The sequence below is a fragment of the Fusarium keratoplasticum genome, chromosome 1, assembly GCF_025433545.1.
Source record: "Fusarium keratoplasticum isolate Fu6.1 chromosome 1, whole genome shotgun sequence".
Taxonomy (NCBI): Eukaryota; Fungi; Ascomycota; class Sordariomycetes; order Hypocreales; family Nectriaceae; genus Fusarium; species Fusarium keratoplasticum.
Window position 1 is genome coordinate 170,373 of NC_070529.1, and position 21,157 is coordinate 191,529.

At 51.1% G+C, this 21,157-nt stretch overlaps 7 protein-coding genes and 1 pseudogene across 8 annotated transcripts, besides 1 other annotated feature; 3 read left to right on the forward strand and 5 right to left on the reverse strand.

The window, feature by feature from the left end:
- Positions 1-177: 177 nt before the first annotated feature.
- Positions 178-1,339, forward strand: NCS57_00005300 (Abhydrolase-3 domain-containing protein; the record flags this gene model as incomplete). Its single annotated transcript, XM_053050146.1, has 3 exons — positions 178-402; positions 454-706; positions 762-1,339. Exons 1-3 carry the CDS (start codon positions 193-195, stop codon positions 1,337-1,339), a joined length of 1,041 nt encoding a protein of 346 aa, XP_052918661.1. The 5' UTR covers positions 178-192.
- A 611-nt stretch (positions 1,340-1,950) lies between these two features.
- On the reverse strand, positions 1,951-4,230 carry NCS57_00005400 (Acetyl-coenzyme A synthetase; the record flags this gene model as incomplete). The annotated part of the gene is made up of 6 exons (XM_053050147.1): positions 1,951-2,415; positions 2,468-2,728; positions 2,799-3,958; positions 4,010-4,036; positions 4,091-4,114; positions 4,170-4,230. The coding sequence occupies 6 exons, from the start codon at positions 4,228-4,230 to the stop codon at positions 1,951-1,953; spliced, it is 1,998 nt and encodes a 665-aa protein (XP_052918662.1).
- Positions 4,231-5,008: 778 nt separating this feature from the next.
- Positions 5,009-7,136, reverse strand: NCS57_00005500 (annotated as a pseudogene). The gene is made up of 8 exons: positions 6,913-7,136; positions 6,752-6,863; positions 6,563-6,658; positions 6,398-6,517; positions 6,217-6,348; positions 5,633-6,159; positions 5,250-5,579; positions 5,009-5,192 (listed from the first exon to the last, which is right to left on the reverse strand).
- Positions 5,009-7,136: a sequence feature.
- Positions 7,137-8,069: 933 nt separating this feature from the next.
- Positions 8,070-10,464, forward strand: NCS57_00005600 (uncharacterized protein; the record flags this gene model as incomplete). The annotated part of the gene is made up of 3 exons (XM_053050148.1): positions 8,070-8,180; positions 8,238-9,755; positions 9,820-10,464. 3 exons carry the CDS (start codon positions 8,070-8,072, stop codon positions 10,462-10,464), a joined length of 2,274 nt encoding a protein of 757 aa, XP_052918663.1.
- Positions 10,465-11,460: 996 nt separating this feature from the next.
- On the reverse strand, positions 11,461-12,399 carry NCS57_00005700 (uncharacterized protein; the record flags this gene model as incomplete). Its single annotated transcript, XM_053050149.1, has 2 exons — positions 11,461-11,624; positions 11,856-12,399. 2 exons carry the CDS (start codon positions 12,397-12,399, stop codon positions 11,461-11,463), a joined length of 708 nt encoding a protein of 235 aa, XP_052918664.1.
- Positions 12,400-12,880: 481 nt separating this feature from the next.
- On the reverse strand, positions 12,881-14,193 carry NCS57_00005800 (uncharacterized protein; the record flags this gene model as incomplete). The annotated part of the gene is made up of 2 exons (XM_053050150.1): positions 12,881-13,275; positions 13,326-14,193. The coding sequence occupies 2 exons, from the start codon at positions 14,191-14,193 to the stop codon at positions 12,881-12,883; spliced, it is 1,263 nt and encodes a 420-aa protein (XP_052918665.1).
- A 589-nt stretch (positions 14,194-14,782) lies between these two features.
- Positions 14,783-16,902, forward strand: NCS57_00005900 (uncharacterized protein; the record flags this gene model as incomplete). The annotated part of the gene is made up of 6 exons (XM_053050151.1): positions 14,783-14,837; positions 14,897-15,827; positions 15,882-15,984; positions 16,035-16,379; positions 16,441-16,582; positions 16,667-16,902. 6 exons carry the CDS (start codon positions 14,783-14,785, stop codon positions 16,900-16,902), a joined length of 1,812 nt encoding a protein of 603 aa, XP_052918666.1.
- A 1,757-nt stretch (positions 16,903-18,659) lies between these two features.
- Positions 18,660-20,473, reverse strand: NCS57_00006000 (Carboxypeptidase; the record flags this gene model as incomplete). Its single annotated transcript, XM_053050152.1, has 4 exons — positions 18,660-19,674; positions 19,741-20,015; positions 20,068-20,237; positions 20,293-20,473. 4 exons carry the CDS (start codon positions 20,471-20,473, stop codon positions 18,660-18,662), a joined length of 1,641 nt encoding a protein of 546 aa, XP_052918667.1.
- Positions 20,474-21,157: the final 684 nt, after the last annotated feature.

Below are 21,157 nucleotides of genomic sequence, written 5' to 3' on the forward strand. Positions count from 1 at the left end.
TAAACTGTTTTGGGGAATATGCTAAGAAGCGGGGTATCGGGAGGTGCGGAACAAGCGCAACTCCCATTGTCCATATCGAGTATAAGATTGTGACGGCCCTGGTTGGTTTCCACTTTTCTCCTCCTTTTATCTCCTCTCTCCAACAGCCAAGAGGCCTCACAGGGAACTTGAGTGTGAGCTTGTTTAGGCGCAATGGAGGTTACCAAGCAAGAGCGTGACGCTCAGTTCAAGACCCTAATCGACCTTCTACAAAGCGTGCCTCACGACATCTTTGATGGCTTTGACATCACTCAAGCTCACTTTGAGTCGGCTGGGGTTGAGATTGGAGTCGACATCTTGATTCCCAAGCGGAAAGGTACGACAGCCAGGCCTGTGATTGTGAGAATACACGGCGGGTTTCTTGTAAGTGCTATCGTCAGGGTATCGACTACTCAAACTTACAGAGTCATTCAGATTACAGGATCAAGTCTTTTCCCAGCCTGGTTCTCCAAATGGATTCTGGACTTTGCGGATCAGCACGATGCCATCATCCTTAGCCCTAACTATCGGCTTCTTCCAGAAGTCAAAGGGAAGGACATCATACAGGATATGGCCAACTTCTGGACCTGGGTACAGTCGGGAGGCCCTGGGAGGCACCTTGCCTCGATAGGACGGTCCAGTGTCTCAATGAATTTGGCCCAAACTCTTCTTGTGGGTGAAAGTGCAGGTGAGTTTGTTACCTTCAACTCTTCATGACATGTTAGCTAACAAGAACGGATCAGGCGGATATCTGGCTTTGCAGTCCGTTTTGTCAGGGTTTACAAGCCCCAAGGCCATCATTGCTCTCTATCCCATGATAGACATGCAGTCAGCTCATTACACAAAGCCGTATGAGAAACCAATCGTGGGCGTGTCCAACTACCCTCAAGAAGATGCAGATAGCTTCATATCAGCTACTACTGGGAATGCCGCCATCACCGAGGCAGAGCCACCCACAAGATTGGATTCGGCCATAGCCGTGGTCCAGAATGGACGCTTCCTTGACCTACTGGGCCGGGAGCCCGAGTTGTTTGTGCTTGAACGCATAGAAGCAGGATTGATGCCTCAAAGAGAGACAGGGATGCCACTTCTCCCACCGTTGTTCCTGCTTCATGGCAAGAACGACACCGCGGTTCCAGTTGATGGCACAAGGAAGCTGGTCAACATGCTACAAAGGTTACACCCAGATACCAAGTTTCACGTGGCCATCCGCCCAGGTGATCACGGGTTTGATTTCTCTGCCACCACACAGGATGGCTGGCTAAGGGAAGGGCTAGACTTTGTCACAGGCCCATGGCTCGGTGAGAAGAGCCGTATCTAAAATACAGCGTTCTTCCTCCACACTTCTAGACTACTGTTTCAATCTCGTATGAGAACGCCTTGTGCTCAACATCTTTCCAAGATCAGAGCGGTATCCCAAGCTTCGGGTACCTGACGAGCTTCACTCTCAATACTGTTTGTTATACCAAAGCTGGCATTACAAATATTAGTCAAGTGACCTTTACTCTGATAAAAGGCGCTTTATGAGAACAAAACAAATGAGACTATGGAGTTTCAAGGCTGTATTAAAAAGAAATACCTAATGCTGCATTGTGTTTCGTTTAGCGATGTCTCCCAAAGAGGCAATCAGTAACAACAATCGGAATCACGGTTATGGACACATGCCAAACGAGATCCAAAGCGGGAAAACACCATAGCCGAGAGCCCTAGATTGTGGATGGGCCCAACTTCCATGAGTTCTCAAGCTGTATTGAGAACCTCTTGATGGTTATTCTGTCACCTTGATGTGCCTGTCCTTGATAATACATCAAAACGTGTATTAAACTCAGAGCACTAGTCTTCTGCCCCTTTAGCCGATGAGAACCCATTTTACTCTACCAGCCCACTGACAAGTTCAACAATCGCCGTCTAATACCCATTCTACCGATGCCTCTACTCCCCCTTGTGCACAACATCGATGATCTTTCCAACAACGGAGGGATCCGACAAGGTAGTCACATCTCCAAGCTGATCCTGCTCGCCCATGACCACCTTGCGTAGAACACGACGCATGATCTTTCCAGATCGAGTCTTGGGGAGGTCAGTCACCACAAAGATGTTCTTAGGCGCTGCAAAGGGACCAATGTTCTTCCTAACTTGCAGCCTGAGCTCGAGGTGAACGGCGTCTTCGTTCGCCCTAAAAGCCTCCTTGAGGCAAACAAAGGCCACCACAGACTGGCCAGTGAGCTCGTCAGCGATGCCCACGACGGCAGACTCAGCGACCGCGGGATGCTCAACCATAGCAGCTTCGATCTCGGCCGTGGATAATCGATGACCACTAACGTTGATAACATCGTCAACACGGCCGCGGATCCAGTAAAAGCCATCCTGATCACGGCTGGCACCGTCACCAGTGAACTGTGTTTCAAGATTAGCAGACGAACTGACAGGTGGGGTTCGGTTGACTCACATAGTATCCCTTGTAAACGTCCAGGTATGTTTCCTGGAATCTTTGGTGATCACCGTACACTGTTCGAGCCATGCTAGGCCAAGAAGACTTGAAAGCAAGCACGCCCTCGACTCCATTTCCGTGGATTTCCTCACCAGAAACAGGGTCGATCAAGACAGTATCAATACCAAAGAAGGGCAAGCAAGCAGATCCAGGCTTGGTAGGCGTCACGCCAGCGAGGGGCGTGACGGCATGAGATCCGGTTTCAGTTTGCCAGTATGTCTACCATGGTCAGCGTGGTTTTCCAGAATGATGGCTGATCAAGCAGTCATGGAAAGTGGGATCAACTCACATCAACAACGTGGCATTCGCCCTTGCCAATCGTATCGAAGTACCACTTCCAAATCTCAGGGGCGATAGGCTCTCCGACTGAACCAAGGACACGGAGACTGCTGGTGTCGTGGTTGACGGGATCCGATCCAGCTCTCTTGAGCAGTCGGAGAGCGGTGGGCGCAACGTAGAAGTGCGTAATCTTATGGTTGGCGATAATGTCCCAGTACCGGTTGATGGAAGGATATGTGGGTGTGCCCTCGAAAACGACGGTGGACACGCCCAGGAGCAGAGGGGCATAAACAACATAAGTGTGGCCCGTAATCCATCCGACATCGCCAGCACAGAAATAACGGTCATCTCCGTGAATGTCAAACACGTACTTGCCAGTGGCTGCAGCTCCTACGAGATAGCCGCCGGTAGTATGCAGGATACCCTTTGGCTTACCCGTAGATCCAGATGTATACAGGAGGAAAAGGGGATCCTCTGCATCCATGGAGACGGGAGGGATATAACTGGGCCACTTCTTGACTTCTTCATGCCACCAGTGGTCTCGGCCAGGAACCCAGCCAACTTCGGCACCAGTCCGCTTGAAGACCAAAGTCTGGACACCCTCGAGGGGGCTCAGAGCCTCGTCGACAATCTTCTTGATACCGATAGTCTTGCCGCCTCGCTGACTTTCGTCAGCAGTGATGACCACCTTGCTCTTGGCGTCGGTGATACGATCTCGAAGAGACCCGGCAGAGAAGCCAGCGAAGACGACGGAGTGAACAGCGCCAATGCGGGCACAAGCAAGGATGGCAACCAGCGCCTCAGGGACCATGGGCATGTAGATAGCGACAGTGTCGCCCTTTCGCACACCCAGGTCCTTGAGAACCCAAGAGACCTTGCTCACCTGCTTCAGCAACTCTCCATAAGTCACCGAGTGCCCGCCATGTCCATCATCAGTTTCATGAATGATGGCAACCTTCTTGGGGTCTTTGAGGGCATGACGATCCACGCAGTTGAAGGAAGCGTTGAGCTTGCCTCCAAGGAACCAGCCAACGTTGCCCTCGGGCAAGGATCCATGCTGGACGGTGTGGAAATCAGTCTCCCAGGCCAGCAGCTCCCGAGCCTGTTGTCCCCAAAAGGTATCAGGATCCTGGATGGATAGCTGGTGCATCTGACGATACTCATCAAGGCCTAAGACAAGTCAGCCAGGCTCATAAAATCAAATGCCTGCTCATCACTCACCAGCAATGTGAGGCTTGCCAGGGTGTCCTGCACCCAAAATGGTCAGCGTTGACTCGGCAACAGAGAAATTTTAGCACGAACTGGCAAGCATCTTATCAGGAAGATCTATATCCAACATCAGCATAAAAATAGGGGTCAAGGGCAGTCATAGGCAACATACACCATTCCTCGGCCTCGCTGCTACCGACAGGAGCCGTCTGAGTTTCCAATGCCTCACCCATGATGTAGCAGTGCAGTTACTTCAGGAAGCTGAGTGGTGAAAAATGGGGACAGAAACCTCCGAGGTGCAGTTTTGAGCTCGGATGGTTATACCGTCTTTTCAAAAAGCATGTGTTGACCGCGACGTGGCTGAAAAGGGAAAAGGGGGACGCGGTCAGATTATGTCATCCTAGGTCCACTGCTCATCCAATCATGATGTGACACAGCCACCACCTCGTTACGGTAAGGCGCCTCTCGGCAGATAATGGCTTGTCACAGCCTGGCTATGGATGGCAGTCGAAGCATGGCTTGTCGCATCTTTGCATGTGCTAGGAGACTGAGGCTGACGTGGTGGCCAATCAGAGAATTTCTTGATGACGGCAGTTCCATATTGAGACATTGCTTCTCGTGTTACCCAAAGTGGTAGTATCGTCAACTCGAAACCAGCCAACTGCAAGGAGCCAGCACAGGCATGATCCTAAGCCCTGGGTGACTGGCTGCCTCCTCAATCTGACCTGATCTGACCTAATAATAATCCTCCCCTATTCTCGCCCTGGCAACTGAGTTGTCCTGTAAGATTGCAAAGCCAAGCCATGTGGTCATCGTGGCGCGTCTTGTTAATACGCGCCTCACTTGTGATTGGCCGCTGAAGATACTACCGAATCAGGAAGTTTGCGCAACATTTCCCTCATTCCTCGGCACAAGCCACATCTCCAGCCACAGATTCAGCCACAGCTAACCTAGACAACACCTCGAATCACTCACTTCCACATAAACAGATCGATCACAGGAGTCGTATCTCTAATGGTTGAGGTCTAGATCGGATCCTTCCTTGACCGTCTTCCAATACTTTTCGGCACTTCGCTCTCTCAGGGCGCGTCCCCATTTCATGACGGGGAAAATGGTCAAGTTGTGCGCAAGCCCTGCGAAAGCCCCAAGAATGAAGGCGTTTTGATAACCGAGATTGACAACCCAAGGGGTAACGCTGGGACTTCGGTCAGTGACATCATATCGCTTTGGCTTGATTGATCCTTTCGCTTACGCATATCCAATACCGAAAGCCATCGTGTTTCGGATGATGATGGCCGTCGCCAAAGCCTCGCTCGCCAGGTCGCGATAGCAATCGATGCAGTATGCGATCGAGATTTGGGATCCAGCCGTCGTGGTAAATGAGATGACTCCCATGGCAAAGACGATGGCGAACCAGTGCGCTTCGAAGTGCGCTCCAACACCGAATAAGATGCAGCCGAACGGAATGAGCACAAGTGAAGGGAGGAAGAGCCAAAGTCGATGCTCAGCCTCCATGAACCCATTGTTGCGGCGGGCCATCTTGACGATGAAGCGATCTCCGAAGATGCCGGTATACACACATCTAACCGGACATTAGATTTCTGTCTGATCACAAAGACGGGCCGATCAACTCACGCGAGGGTGGTGCCAATCAAGGGGGCGATAAAGGTCAGTCCAACGGTGGAAGTTGACATGTTGTATGGCTCGTTAGACAGAACCATGGATTCTGTTGCATTCAAAACCGACAGCCAGATAATGTTGCTGCCATAGATGAAACCGGAGTAGGAAATGATGGGGAACAACAGGAGCAGGATGGGGCGAATGATCAGCTTGATAAGTTGGTTCTTGCCACGCAAGTTCTCGCGCTCGATAGGCTTCAGCCTCGCCAGTCGGGACTTCTTCTTGAACTGCTCGTCCAGGCCATTGCGCGGGCCTTCGACGTGCGAGAGCGTGGTGGTGGTACGGGCTGCTTCCTGATCGCCATCCTGCTTGCCATCTGCGCCATCTTTACTATCTAGCTCAGCCTGGACTTGGTTGGCGCTTGGCAGGGGCTGGCCTTCGATGCGGTGGCTGCCCATGTACTTGGCGCGGTCGAATTTCGTCTCCTCCATGAAAAAGAAGATGATGACGAGTAGGATCGCGCAGAAGATGGCACACCAGTACTATCAGGGCTTATTAGACATCCAACCTCGCGTCCTGTTTGTTCTGAGATCACTTACAAACACCCACTTGTAACCTTGGCCATCATTAATAAATCCCATAATGAGTGGTGCAATACCATTGCTATAGCCAAGAGCAAGAGCGTAGAGTGCAATAAACTTGCCTCGTTCATGTGTAAAGAACTGCCACGACTTGATCAGCATGAGCTACAAGACATCGGATAACTGAGGTTATTCGTACCACATCTGAGACTGTAATCTCAGCCAGTGACTCGATCGGTGCTCCGAAGATCCCCTGCAAGATCTTGGTTGCGATCCACTCTCCGTTGGAGCGGACATAAGGCTGCCAGACCATGACACCCTGCTACGGTTAGAGAAGAGAGCCCAATGAGAGAAGATATATTACCAATGTTCCCGCCGTGGTCAAAAGGTACACTGGCTTTTTCCCGTACTGGATGGCGACAGCCTGCCAAATAATGCATCCCCACCCAAAGAATAAGAACTGCGAGATTATCAGATAAAAGATGACACGAGTCTCCACTGTATGGGAAGGGTGTGGCAAGATAAGAAACTGGACTTGGATCGGGTGCCGTACCATGTAACCGGTTCCGGAGTTGAGATCGTTGTAAGTGAGCCCGGTCGCTTTCGACAAGGGGCCCAGCGTGGAGTACAAGGCGGAAGAGCAGATACCAATGATAAGCACGTAGCTAATCGCAGATTTAGTTACTGCCAAAGCAACGAGTAGGCCTCACTTACGCTGCCATGCAAAAGGCAGAGAGATATTTGCGTCGTGGGGACCAGTTCAAAGGATCGTCAGGGTGGGACGATGGCGCTGGCACAAGGACAATGTCCTTCTCGGCTCCATGCGCGTGCTGAGAATCCAGTTTTCCCTGCGAATCCACAAGGTGGACCGTTCCGGGGATTGCCTCTATCTCGTCCTGCATGTTGGCAGGAGCCTGGTTCTGAGGGGACATTGTAAACACTGAAACAAGGTGACCGAAAGCGAGGAGAAGATTGCGTATGGGGCAAGTATGTGTTGTGGCCTCAGTGTCATGCAGACGGATGGGGTCTTCTTTATACCTCTTTCGAGGAGTTGAGACACGGATCAATTCTTCCTAGTCTCTTCCTTGAATCAAGGAGAAGTCACTTGGCAACGTGTGATTATGAAAGCTTCGGGGCCGTTCTCCGCGCCTGGGAGACCTTCCTTGACGTCAAGTCTCTCACCTCCAGATAACAGACTGGTAATTGAGCGCGAGGTTAGTGGGCATGGACAGAGGCTAGTGGGCACGACCCCCTCGCGGAACACCGGAACCCCAGGTTATGCTGGACAGTGGACCAACCTAGCCTCCCCAGACTCTCCCTGTTGTCCGGTATGAGTGCGGGGGCGGAGGCGGGCTTAGCATGGATCTAAGGAGCGTAAACAGGCGGCTTCTGATACGTTGGATAAGCCATTGGGCGATCATGCCCAACCATCTCCTCACGCCAACGGTAGTCAGACTCTTGGCAGGAGGAATGGCAATCTCTACAGAAAGGGAAGTTGATGGAGAGTTATTTCCTACTCGAGCCAATGAGCCCGGAAACCAATATCCCCTCTACATATGCAATCCATCTCGCCAAGCCCAACTATTGACTTCTCCTCAATCCTTATCGCATGCTCGACCCCTCAATCCAAAGACATCCGACGTGATTACTCCTTGAGGAAATAAGCCGGCCTTTAGTTGGAGTCTGTTTCGGGTTTCCTGTTTCGAGTAGCGTTATCCTGCCACTATAAGGAGGCAAGGGGCAGACTCTTGCAGCCATGGTGCACCCCAGAACGAACGACTCAAGCATAACAACACCCTTGTTCTCCCCTACAGTCCCTGTTGATAAAAAGCTTTGACCATATTTTTACCTATCTGAATTAAACTCCCAAAATGGTTGCTGCACAATACCCTGTTCGTCCAGTCCTTCGTCACAATGAGGAGGAAATCACCGGGTATGTCGACCCTTGGGTTGTATCTCCTGGCGATGTTGCCAACGTCAAGGTAAGCCACCCTCAGTACATGTCCATACAAGGAGGCACATCCTAATCATACGAGTAGATATCTTCAACAAGCCCAAAGCTCAAGTATCAGCTGGTCCGTCTCCTGCAAGGCCTTGACGTACCCCATGCTCCCGCACCTGCCAAAGAAGTTGTGGAGCATGGCCCCAAGGGAGAGCTCAAAGGTCGTTTTCAGGCGTCGCACCCGGGATCCTATGGCCTAGTCGAAGCCTGGACAAGAGAGCCGCTCCTGGATAAGTCCGAGGCTGTTCAGATTGAGTTCTACGCTCAGCCCTGGATGTTACACGGGCCTCATCCTCAAGCCATCCTCTCCAACCTCGACACAACGAAAAAGGCAGGCATCTGCGTGCTTCTAGACAAAGAAGACAACCTCGTTCTCTGGATTGGTACGGGAAAGGCTGTTGAGACCAAGAAGATCGCATCTGCTGCTCGTCGTGAGCGTTGGTTCCACGTCCATCTCACCATCCGGGGTAAGGAGCTCCAGCTGGAGATATCTCACCTCAAAGCCGGAAACGAGATTGCTCCAGGCCCAACTACTATCCACACGGCCCTGGGGGATGCTGCACAACTAGACTCTGGAAGCCCCCTTTACTTTGCCGCAACCTTGGCGGCCAACCCCCTATCGCCGTCTGAGTTCCCAGTTCACTTCTTCAACGGAAGAATTGACTCTCCTACCTTCCGTGCCCTGGGAAAGAAGTCATGGGACATCGCCAAGTATGACTTCTCTGTGGGCATCGATACTGATGAGATCTTCGACGTCTCTGGATCTGGACTCAGCGGTATCCTTGTTAACGCTCCCACACGCGCTGTCCGTGGTCATGACTACGACCATAAGCTCATCGGCATTGGTTGGAAAGAGGCAAGGTATGGCTTTGGTGCGATTCACTTCCATGAAGACGATCTGGATGACGCTGCTTGGGATACCGATTTCCAGTTCACTGTCCCATCTGATCTTCGCTCTGGCGCCTATGCTATTGAAGTAGAAGACACCGAGTCAGACTTGAAAGATGCCATCGTCTTTTTCGTCCGGCCCAAGGAGGTTCGCCCACAAGCTAAGATTGCCTTTGTCTTTTCTACCTTTACCTACCTCGCGTATGCCAATGAACACATGTATGACGAGAGCAAGCCCACCCGCATCTCGTTCCCAGAGGGTATCCAACTCGTAACGTCAGATAACTACCACAAGATGGTCAGACGCCATGATCTTGGCCTCTCCATCTATGACATACACAGTGACGGCTCCGGTGTTGTGTATAGTACGACGAAGCGTCCCATTCTCAACGTCCGCCCAGATTATATCCACTGGGGCTTCCAGCGACCCCGAGAGTTCTCTGCCGATCTTCTGATGGTCGGTTTCTTGGAGAAGCTCTTTGGTGATGGATATGATATTCTCACGGATCATGATCTTCATCTCCGAGGTCGTGCTGCACTGGCTCAGTACGACGTAGTCATTTCCGGTTCTCATCCAGAGTATCCTTCCTTTGAAGCCCTTGACGCTTACGAGGGCCACGTCCAGAATGGTGGTTCTCTTATCTATGCGGGTGGAAATGGTTTCTACGTAAGTATTCACAAGGAGGCAGACCAACCCGGTGTAATTTTCAACTGACTTGATGTCTTTATAGTGGAAATCCGTGACCGACCCGAAGCGCCCACATCGAATGGAAGTCCGTCGAGCTGATGTCGGAGCCCGAACTCATCAGAATCCTGCCGGTGAGCGTCACCATGCTCTCAACGGAGAGCTTGGAGGTCTCTGGAGATCTCTTGGCCGTTCTCCCAATGAACTCTGGGGTATTGGAAGTTGCGCTTCCGGCAAGGGTCCCGGACGACCCTTCATCCCCACCGAAGAGGCTCTGAACAACCCCTCTCTTGCCTGGCTCTGGAAGGGACTCAACGAAGAGTCAAAGAAGCTTCTGGGTACCAAGGGACTGGCTGGAGGTGCCAGCGGTGATGAGCTTGACCGCTTGGACTTTGCAATCGGAAGTCCCGAGAATGCCATCCTGCTTGCACGAAGCGAGCGTCACGACGACCACTTCATGCTTTTCAACGAAGAGCTCATCTTCCCCATGATTGGCACTCTTGGATCTACCTCCCCTCTTGTCAGGAGCGACATGGTGTACTACGAGACCAACGGAGGCGGCTCTGTCTTTAGCGTGGGCAGCATCAACTGGAACAACTCGTTGGCATGGGATGGGTATCAGAATGATGTTGCGCAGATTACTGAGAATGTGATTCGGGAGTTTTTGGCTCGTGGAAAGAAGAGCAACTAAAATCATCAAGGGAATTTGCAAGGGCTAGATAAACACATGGAAAAAACAAACCCTTCTTGTTACCATACTTGTTACCCCGTGACCCAGCTTGTTGCCGCTCTTGCAGCGCCGCCTAGAGCGTTACCGATAGATTCCAATATGTCTCAAGGTCCAGTATCCCGGTCTACCAGTGCCCCTGGGAGCAAAGAGTCTGTCTGATATGAGTAAGCCATAGTGAACCACCTGAGAAGCCTGATGCTACTCGGATGCTAATTAGTTGCCGTCGGCCGAGGGAGTACCACTGTCGCCCGGCGAACAAGCAGTGCACAAAGTCAGCCTGATTCAAGCCTCGCTCAGACCTGAATGATCTGCGGTAAATTCCGCACGAAAAGGGGCATAAGGTCTCAAGCAGAGTAACGAGCGAGGAGCCAGAGCCTGATTGCCAAGACCGTCTTGGCCACTCAATATTCAGGTCAAGGTCTTGAAGACGTTCGGAGCCTGATTGCCAAGACATGGCGTTTGTGGCGCTTGCCCCGGTTATGTGATATTTACACAGAAAATGACAGGTTATTTCAGCCGCCTGCAGCTTGTCTGTAGGGTCACACAAAATTTGGTTCTCACAAATCATGTTTGTGCTCAGACACATCGCTACTTCGAGTTCCGGCGCATGATTCGTTCTTGATTCAATAACGATTCCAATTATCCCAATTCTGAAAAGAAGCCGTAGGCGTGGCTTGAGCACTGACGTTCCGTCCATCCAAGTTTGAACGCGGCGCCTCCCTTGTAGTGTTTGCCTCGCTCGCAGGCTGCGACTCCCAGCTGAGATCGGTGAAGCCCCCCGCCTGCCTAGCGCCTCCTCGCCTTTCTCCTCCCCCGGCATGTTCCGTCGTGTTCCCTCGCTGGTAGGTTTGTTCGTTGCTCCATTGGGTCTGCGTTGAGTGATATGAGGGGGCTAGAGTAGGCTGACTGGGAATAGTTGAGGGGTAGGCAGTGCTCCCTCGATACTGAGACTGCGGCTCAGAAAATGAGAACGGCGAGGGCGACCTGTACTGCGCCGGTGTCGTCCCTGTAGAAAGCTGTTCCTGCACAAACTGGGGCGGCACTGCACTGAAGCCTGGTGGCTGTGTATAGAAAGTCGGCGGTAAAGGCTCGTTGATCGTACTCGCGCTCCCTCTGCTTGCCTGGATGTCGGCGATGCTGATATGTTTTGCGAAAGATGTAGCAACGAAATTAGGGTCTTGGTAAGAAGGAGGCTTAGGTGGTAAAGAAGGCGGAGTTGATTGTGAATTATGAGGATCGACAGTAGAGTTGGCTGGAGAGGCCTCCGGTGGTGGCATCGAATGTCTCGCGGCTGATGGACATTATAAATGTTAGCCCGGGCATAGAATAATAGATGATGGAAGGGGAAATACCTGGTTTTCTTCCCATGAGACTGCCCAGGAGGTTGACGTTGTCGATACCAACTCGCTTTTTCTGGACCGACTTATTGGTGTCTGTGTCGATGACTTGATTCTGCACCGGAGTCGGGATATGAAGGGCAATCTGCCGGAGAAAGGTGATCTCGGCCAGTACTGCTTGATGATGGCCGTTGATAACTGGGACCTGGCTGTTGAACTGCTTTGAGTCGAACAAAACCCATCGCCCTCGGCGAGCAAACGGTAGCTTGCCCCTGTTTGCCTCTGGCCTGCACTTTTCGACGATCCTTCCCACCTCAAGGAGTCCTTTGTGGGCATCCTCGATGATCAAGTTGATACGTTCAAGTTCGATCGGTTTCCGTTCTAAGATATCCAGATGCTCATCGCGCAAACTGATCAGGTGCTGGAGGTCTCGATCACAGGTGCGGACCAACTCAAGGCTGCGACGAACTTCATCGTTGGCCTGGCCAGTTTCGATGGCGAGAGTGATAATATGGTATGTAATAGTACCGAGAACTCCGGCGGGGACGAGCTCTGCCATCTCGATGGTAGTGTACTGGTCCGTAGGCACGAGAAGTGAGTAAGGTGGGCGATATCAAGGGCGATGGTAGATCCTATGTCGCTTTTCTGGGACGGACAAAAAGGAAAGAGCAACGCCGATGAGTCTGAGGTTTCTAGCCATTGGGCATGGTACGTTTGTCATACTAAACCCGCAGGAACGGAGTGTGCATTCTGTCCGACTTTTCCCACCACCTGCATTTGCATCTGACATGTAGCAAGCCTGCCAAGCTAAGTCACTTTCGATCGAACCGCCTGAGGCTGAATCACGTTGGGTCTAGATTGGTGGCTTTTCCCTGTTCATGTGGCCCGGCTCCAGTTAAGGCTGACAAGGTGTATACCCAAGTACCAAGGCCCTGGTGATCTGTATTATTGAAAGGCTCAGAGTACATAACTAATTACCACCTCATAAGCCACTTTAAGCAAGGGCGAGACCGAAAAAGAGAAAAGAAAAGACAAAAGTCTCAAGAAAGCAGACGAGGCTCGGCAATTCTCTGCGGTGAGCCGAGCCGACGTCCATCCCGACCACTCAGCTTCTCCAAACCAACGCACACAACAGCGCCTCCCTTTCCAGACTCATCCTTGTAAATAAACCTCCAGTCACTAGTGTGTGAAAACAAGACATAACCGAGCTTGGCTGCGTCAATAATCATCACATGAAGGTGGTCGAGCTGTTTGCGCCGGCTCTCTTGATCAGGCGCCACGAAAAAGTGGAGGACGGAATCCAAGGCTTTCGCCACGGCTTCAGCCTGGTCTTGAACATCAGGCTCTGACAGCTCGAGCGGTGTCCTTTCGTGGGGGTCGGGATGTAGGAACAATGCTGACAGGGTGCGCCATCGAGTCCAGGCAAACGACATGACTAGGAAGATGCATTAGTGGCTTGATTCAGAGACATGGTTTTATGCTTACCGTCAAAGTTATCTCGGTACTCTCCGACTGGGCGAATGGAATTGAGAAAGCCAACTGCCGGTTTCGGAAGCAATGTGAGGGGTCCCGGAGAGTTCCAGTCGATGCTTCTGAACAGGACATATGAGATGACATGCTGGAGAGCCCCGCGGCGGGTGCCGGGCTGGAGGCACCAGCCAGCCACAGTCTCAGCATCGAAACCCGAAGAGGAATTGCTGATACCCAAAGCGGTGAGGGCGTGAGCCAATTTCACCACCTTGACATCCACCGGACCAGAGTGATACACAGCCTCGACGTGCTGCCTGATGATGTCTTCCAGACGCCCCAAGTCGGAAAGAATGGTTTGGTCAGGCGCCGGCTGTAGGATAACATTCTCCAGCTTCATCTTCTTGCCCAAGGGCTCCAAGGCTACCGGGACGTCATCTTTTGGTTGGCTCAGAATCTTGGCTCTCTCTTCGCCCCCATGGCCTCTTTTGCGATGCTTCGAACGGCGCATAGCGCGGCGAAGGAACCATCCAAGGGTGATCCCGATAAGCAACCCGCCGGCCAAGCAGCCAATGGCTACTCCGGCAACCACGCCGGCCCCAAGTCCGTCGGTTTGTTTGTTAGAATCATTCGTAGCGACCGGAGAGGCAGTGTCAGTCGTAGCTGTCACGGCAGTTGGGGGAGCCGCGGGATCATTGCCAGCCGCCAAAGTTGTGCTGGTCAACGTTTCTGAGCCCGTTGTGCTGGTGACTACTGGGGAAGGCCCCAAGACGTCACTGGTGGTCGAAATCGTGTTTGTGAGCTCTGATGAGAGCTCTGAGGGATTTACCCCTTGTTCAGGAGCAGTACCGCCTTGTCGGTTTATCAAATAATGAAAGAAGGTCATTTTCGGCACCTCTCAGCTCTTTTCCCCAGAATATAAGAAAGATGAACTGTTGAAGTGGCGGGCCGATGAAGAGTATCAGAGTGGGACGTTCAGCGGGAGGAAGGAATAGCATTTTAAACCCGTGTGCCTAAATCTTTGGGAACTGCCTTCGGGAGCTTCTCACCGCGGTACGGAGGCCAGGGGGGGCATTCAGCCATGTCCCAAAAGCAACAACAGCCGCCGTTCTATCCCTGTTGTCTTAGCTCCGTTGAGGCTGGCTGCACAAGCTTCCCACCTGACTCAAAATGCTCTGGCCCCTTGGCAAGGCTGTTTTCACCCAACCGAGCTGACAATAGGAATGGTTTGGCTTGATGTGGCTGCAGCCTTAATCAAAGTTTCTCCTCAAGGATTCGGCGTCAGACAGTTATTCGTCTGCTCTCCCAGGGTCCCAGCTAACGGGCCACATTCCACTCTTCTTCATTTAGCCATTCTGTAGGCTGTCCACAAAATTACTTGTTCTCGCAATTTTACCTCCGCATTTTCTTGCCAATATCCGTAGTCCGTCAGTGTTCCTTTGGTGTCTGTTGCCCAACCGGCTTGTTGGCCCAGTATGACTGAGAAACCCGACGTCACGGTAGCCATTGATCTCGGCACCACCTTCACGGGTACGAGACCATATCATTACGATGTTTGGGCCTGTTGCGGATGGCTAACTAGTTGTTAGGTGTTGGTCTTTTGTTCTCGAATGGAACAATACACATCTTTAACAACTGGCCTGGGAACAACAACACTGGCGAGACCAAAGTTCCCAGCCGCCTCGTCTACAACCATGACAACACCGTGTCTTCCTGGGGATTCTTCTCTGCTGTGTATGATGACCCTTTGCCGCATGGCAAGAGAGAACACCGTCTCTTCAAGATGTTTCTTGATCAAGACACTTGTGATGAGGCGAGAAAAGCAGGCTTGACGACAATTGCAACCACTGCAGAAGCATCAAGATGCGCTACAGACTACCTCAGGGAGATTTACCGCCACATCAAGAGAACCTATGAGGAGATGACAGGAACAACAAACTGGGCCAGCTCGTCCGTCTCCTTTCTTTTCAGTGTCCCCACAACCTGGAGAGGCTTGGACGTGAGCAATACCTTTAAAGCCACCATCAGATCAGCTGGCTTCGGTACCGAAGGGCCTCATCACTTGGCACAGATTGATCTCACAGAGGCCGAGGCCGCCGCAGTCGACACTCTCAAGAGCGGCGTGGTCAACTTTCGTACTGGGGATGTATTCCTCACCATCGATGCTGGCGGCGGCACAACAGACTTTTCCTTGGTTCAGGTTACCAAGGTTGACAATGGTATCCCTCAGATGTCACAAATCGCCGAGGTCAGTGGTATCGGAATCGGCTCGACTCTCATAGACTCTGCTTTCGGGAATCTCGTCGAGCAGCGTCTGGCTGAGAACCCTGACGTACCATTTAATATCGCGGACGGCCTCGCAGAGAAAATGATGAAGAGTGACCGCTTCAAAGCTATCAAACACCTTTTCGGCGACCCTGCGGCCATTGCGCAAGTTCACAGAATCGAAATGCCGAGAGTCTCAAGTGACTTTAGGCACGGTGGCCTCCGAGCTGAAGGAGGGTGCATGATATTTGACAAGTGAGCCTCCACAAGCATATCCAGGCCAGGGACGGCATAGCTAACTTTGGGTAGCAACGAAATTCAAAGACTTTTCGACCCTCATGTCGAGCACATCATGACCAAGATACGAGAGCAGCTCGACTGGATGGTACAGAACGGACGTAGTGAGCAAGTGGTATGATTGTGACAAATGCAAAGATGGCTTCACACTAATACAGGTTACAGACGCACATGGTCCTATCCGGTGGACTAGGCAGCTCTAAATATGTACAGCGACGGATCAGGGAGTACTTTTCCCAATTCACTCACCCAAACGCCCGGCAAGTCACAGTCATTGCGAACCGGAACCCACAAACTACCGTCGTCAGGGGTCTCCTTGAAGACCATAAGCAGAAGATGGAGACTGGAAATATGCCAGTGCTTGCCACATACATCGCAAGAGCAAGCTACGGTGTTGTGGTCCGAGAGCCATATAGCCCTGATCGTCACATCGGCGAACAACTGGAACAGGATCAGTTTGACCCGAATCAAACATGGGCTGTCAACCAAATAGAATGGATTATCCGCAAGGTATGGATTTCAAATGATAACCCGATCACTCTTTGTGCACATTCATTGACCCATCTACCAGGGAGACAAGATCGATCCGATTGCGCCTCTAACGAAGCAGTTTATCAGACGTTTAAGCCCTGGCCAAACGGCGGCATCATTCAATACGCAAGTTGTTACCTCGAGGAACGAGATCAAATTTCTCCCTCGAAGTCTGCTAAAAGGTAGGTTCTCTAAGTCTTGCCAACCATACACCCGCACTCCCCTTCCCCAATGGAAAGAATGGTCTGGTTGACGGGTATCAATAGCTGGCTCTAAACGGCTCTGCCGTGTCGAGAGCAACCTCACTGGCCTTAAACCGGACGAGCTTGTTCTTATGAAGAAGCGTGGAGGCTGCTTTCGCCAGGGGTACAAGTACTACAAGTGCGTCTTTGATGTTCGTGTAATCGTGGCCCCGGCCGACCTGCGGTTTGAGCTGTGGTTCAACGGCGTGAAATTCTCTCGGGGCCATGAACCTATCAAGGTTGAGTGGAATTCAAGTTGAGGGCTGTTTAGCAGGCACGTAAACAGGCGGTTATCGGGACAGACGATTGGGCTTCTGTAGGGATCACAGCCAGATTCATCTAATAGACATAATTACCTCCTTTCCTTAGTTGAAAGTGATTTTTTTTAAAGAACACTGGCGAGAGTTCTTTTGACTTGTGACATATCTAGCAAAACGAGCTGCATCCAGATTTGACGATGGCTGTCTGGCAGCAAGAGATTGCGCCTGTTCATACGCAGCTGAATTCTTAGGGTCTGTAGAAGGGCATCTGCTAGTTTATCATAATTTCGGACGACCTCAAACGTTCATTTTCAGGTGATCCTGTTCCTCCCGCTTACCTCCATCATAAATCTTCCAGATCCACCAAATTTCACTCTTTGGGCAACCTATTCGCGTAACATAATTCTGGAGTGCAGCTATTCGATGCTGCCTCGCCATGACCTCGAGCTTCTCGTCGCCAACCCTAAGCCAATTGTCGAATTATGACACTTCTCCTTGTGCTATATCCATTGAACCGCCCGGCTGACGTCCAGATTCTAGGTGATTCTGCATATTCCGTATTGGTTGCGAAACCGACAACTAATTCTCTTCTACATTTCGACCCAAGGCCCCATTTCTGAAATGACTAACAAAGGTCGGCGACATACTGTTGGTTGAGCTGGCGGATCTGACCAAGCCTCAAGCAGCTGTGAGAGAATCGATAGGTAGCTTGGCGTGGCAAGAAGGAATGGTTTCGCTTGCTGTTGGTCCGGTTCGCTTTTTTGCAAGACCATTCTTAGTATCCTATCACACATCCCTCCTATACTTAGTTGCCCCGTCTTGCATTGTCTTCGGCTCGCTGGGAGGGTTTCAGCATTGTTCGTTAGGCGCTACATCTTCAAGCGTTCTCGTCAGTCTATAGTCGTGTCTTGATACTAATATAGAGGGTGGCCAGAAGCACAAGTTTGAACTGTACAGAGCAGATTGAGCCAGATGCGGGATATATGAGGATGCGCGAGAACAGGTCCGATACGGTCGTCTCCTACTCCTGGTAACGCCACCTGAGGTCCAGTCCGACCCTACAGGACAGGCCATATGAAACCCCCTGCCCGACATGAGCCTTCTGCTGTTGCAGGAGTCGTCCACAACGCGTAAAAAAATGAGATTTATGAGAAGACATTCAGTCTCCACCCGGTTATCATCCGCCGCCTTCCTCTTTTCAGAACTTAACCTCTTTGCCAACTCACCCGTACGCACGGATTCCAGCCACAATATAAATTAATTAATAGGATGCACACTGCTCCCACTTAGAATAAGACCAGAGTTTCTCAGAGCACAGTACCTAAAGGGTATACACAGCAGCTGTTACGCTTTCACTGTGGATCGCGAGGCTCACAAAGCGATCCAAGTGACCCGGATCACGAAGCTCACGAAGTGATCCAAGCGATCCAGCCCCAACGCAAGTATATAGGACACGTTCATTGGACTTTTTTATATAGTAGCTACCTCAGCTATCATACCCTTGAGCACATTTCCAGACGTGACAAGCATTCTGTTCAAGCCTATGTGACTATTTTTTCTGCCAAAATAAACCCGCACGACCAGGTTTTTACCTTGGGCCCAGCCCGACCGTCACGCTATGGAGTCAGAGATAGCAGGCAGTTTTGAGCAAAATCCAGCACTTTGAGAAATCTTCCCTGCCATATCTTGGCCCCGTATCGTTTCGGCCTGTTCTACTTTGTCTCTACTCTAAAGGCTATTGTGACCTAGTCCTGTATCTATAGCGGCCCTGTTCCTTGGCCGAGGCCCTTAGCGTCTGGTTGCGGCTCATCCGGGTATTGGGGGAATGGCTGTGTGCTGCCAAGACTCTTTATCCTTCTCAGCATGAACTGGACTTGGCGATAGGCTACTGCAGCCTGGTACGCGGGAACCATGTGGCCAGCTTGGTTCACGACAGACCACGTTAGCCCTCTTTCAGTGTGGAAGGTGCCAAGAACGCCGCTGCCGCTAGAGCCCTCCAACTTGGGATCCGGGTGCTGAGGTACGAAGAGTGGGCTCTCTGGCATAGACTGGAACCCAAGCTTTCCTCCCCATGTTGTGTTCTGGATGGCCAGTAGTGTTGTATTTGATACGAGTATGAAATCCATGCTTCCGTGGGAAATTTGGACGTTATGAGTTCCGTCGATGACATGCGGGATAGCACGCACTATAGATGGGTCCGAATCGTCATAACCTTCAACGAACACATCACCCTTTGAACAGACAGACCAGTCAGAGTTCAGTGGGGCGTTGATCGCACGCTTGACGTCTGTGCGATTAAAATAGATCTGTCTTCCCTCAGCAACATAGAAACCTGTCCAAGGCAATCCAAGAACATCATCCGGAACCGGCAATGTCTGCGTGATTTGATAGACATTAAATCCCGGGTTCAAAGCCATTGTTGCACTGAATACCAAGTTGAAAAGTGCACACTCGTCGCGTACATCGTCTCCGTCCTCATTGATTCCAGGCATATCTTTCACATCTGGCTGTCGGCCAGGCGGTGGGAAGGTCAAGTACTTGTCAACAAAGTCGTCAAAACCGCAAGTTTTGGACGCATTTGCAAGTGTCACTCTGAATGTATCGTTGAAAGTCATGACATTCGACCAATAATTGACAAAGTTGTTGACCGGCACATGTTGCGTGGATGAATCTGAGATGACGGGGTCGTAAATGAGCATGCCATCCATGTCAAAGTACTTGGTGTCAGCAGCGTCGAGCATGGCACTGCCTATGTATGGGCAGTACAGTCCTCTATGTCGTGTTAGCAATCCACCGTACACTTCCAGGGACGTCGAAATCTACGGGGTGTGCACTTACGCATACGATTCACCAGCCAGGTATACTTTGTAGCCATGTAGGCCAAAAGTATCCACAAAGTTCTTCCAGAATCCCATGAACTGCACGGCGATATCCTTCTCACTTGTGGCGGTAATGTTGCCGCGTGAGAAGCCTGTGCCAATAGGCTGGTCGATGTAGACGACGTTGGTGAGATGGTGCCAGCTCCAGGGGTTACGAATAGGTTTGTACGTCCCCGTCGGCCAGAGAAAGGGGCCATTTTCTTTCAATAGACCCTGCAGGGAGGAGCAGCCGGGCTGTTCTTGTGTCAACAATGACGACGTGATTTGACTTAAAAAGTACGCTTACCCCTCCATTCAGCCAAATGATTATCTCCTTCGGCGTATCGACGTCGGACGTTGGAAAGAACCAGAAATATAACTCTCCATTACTGTCTCCACCTACAGGGAGGAGTCCAGCATATGACTCGCCGATATCAAAATCCGTATCAGGAATTGCAGAACCGTTTACGATAAATTCTGAGGTGAGGGGGAAATTAGAAAATATGGCAAGATATGAATAAAGCAGACATACTGGCAGTATTGGAGTTTTTGAAACTGTGAGGAACGGCTTTGTGCTTAGCGACGCGAGGCTCGTTATCAACAGCGCGTTGATGAAGTTTGTTTCGCATCCGGTTTGTGTGCGCACTGGTATGGCGACCTGCCTCTATCGCCCCTAGTGATGATAAGAGTGCAAGAAGAGAAGTCCACCGCATGATGAATGGTTAGATTGGCAAATGCAGGGAGACATATGCTAATAGACAATAGATGCTCCGCGTGTTGGAACTGGAAATAAAATAGGTAAGTCAGTAGCAGCGGGAAATGGGACCTAATTAATACACAGACTAAGGGGGGAGCATATAGCGCTATAGAGAGCTCGTGGATCCTCGTATTCAATTAATTGGTGCAAGATTGTTACATGAGTTATACGGGCTTCACCTCATCTAAATACATACGATTCAACCTATAATAACAAGTCTCCCTGTCTCCGTGGGGCGAGCTAATGCAACCATGTCTGAACCTGCTGAAACAACGTGAGGCTGGGCGCAACGATGTGCCTAACCGTTTCGCCACAGTGTAACAGATTAGGCAATAATCGCTACAACCGGGTGGCCTCAAGGCTTAAGTTTCCATCCCTAACTTTAGCATTGTTGCTCACATAGCCTTGCCTCAGCGCATTCGCGATTGTGCGACGACACTTGCGCTGCCGCACAGGGTTGTTGCCTCTATAGTGCCCGTGATAGCGCTATAGCCTCCATAGCTCAGCTGAAGCACTACAATGATTGCCACTATAGCTATCACGTGTGTGACGACCGTGTATTTCCCAAGGGATAAACAGGCCATGCGAGGTTTATATTAGCAGAGAGTGCAGGGCGTAGTCAAGGCAAGGGGTACAAGTT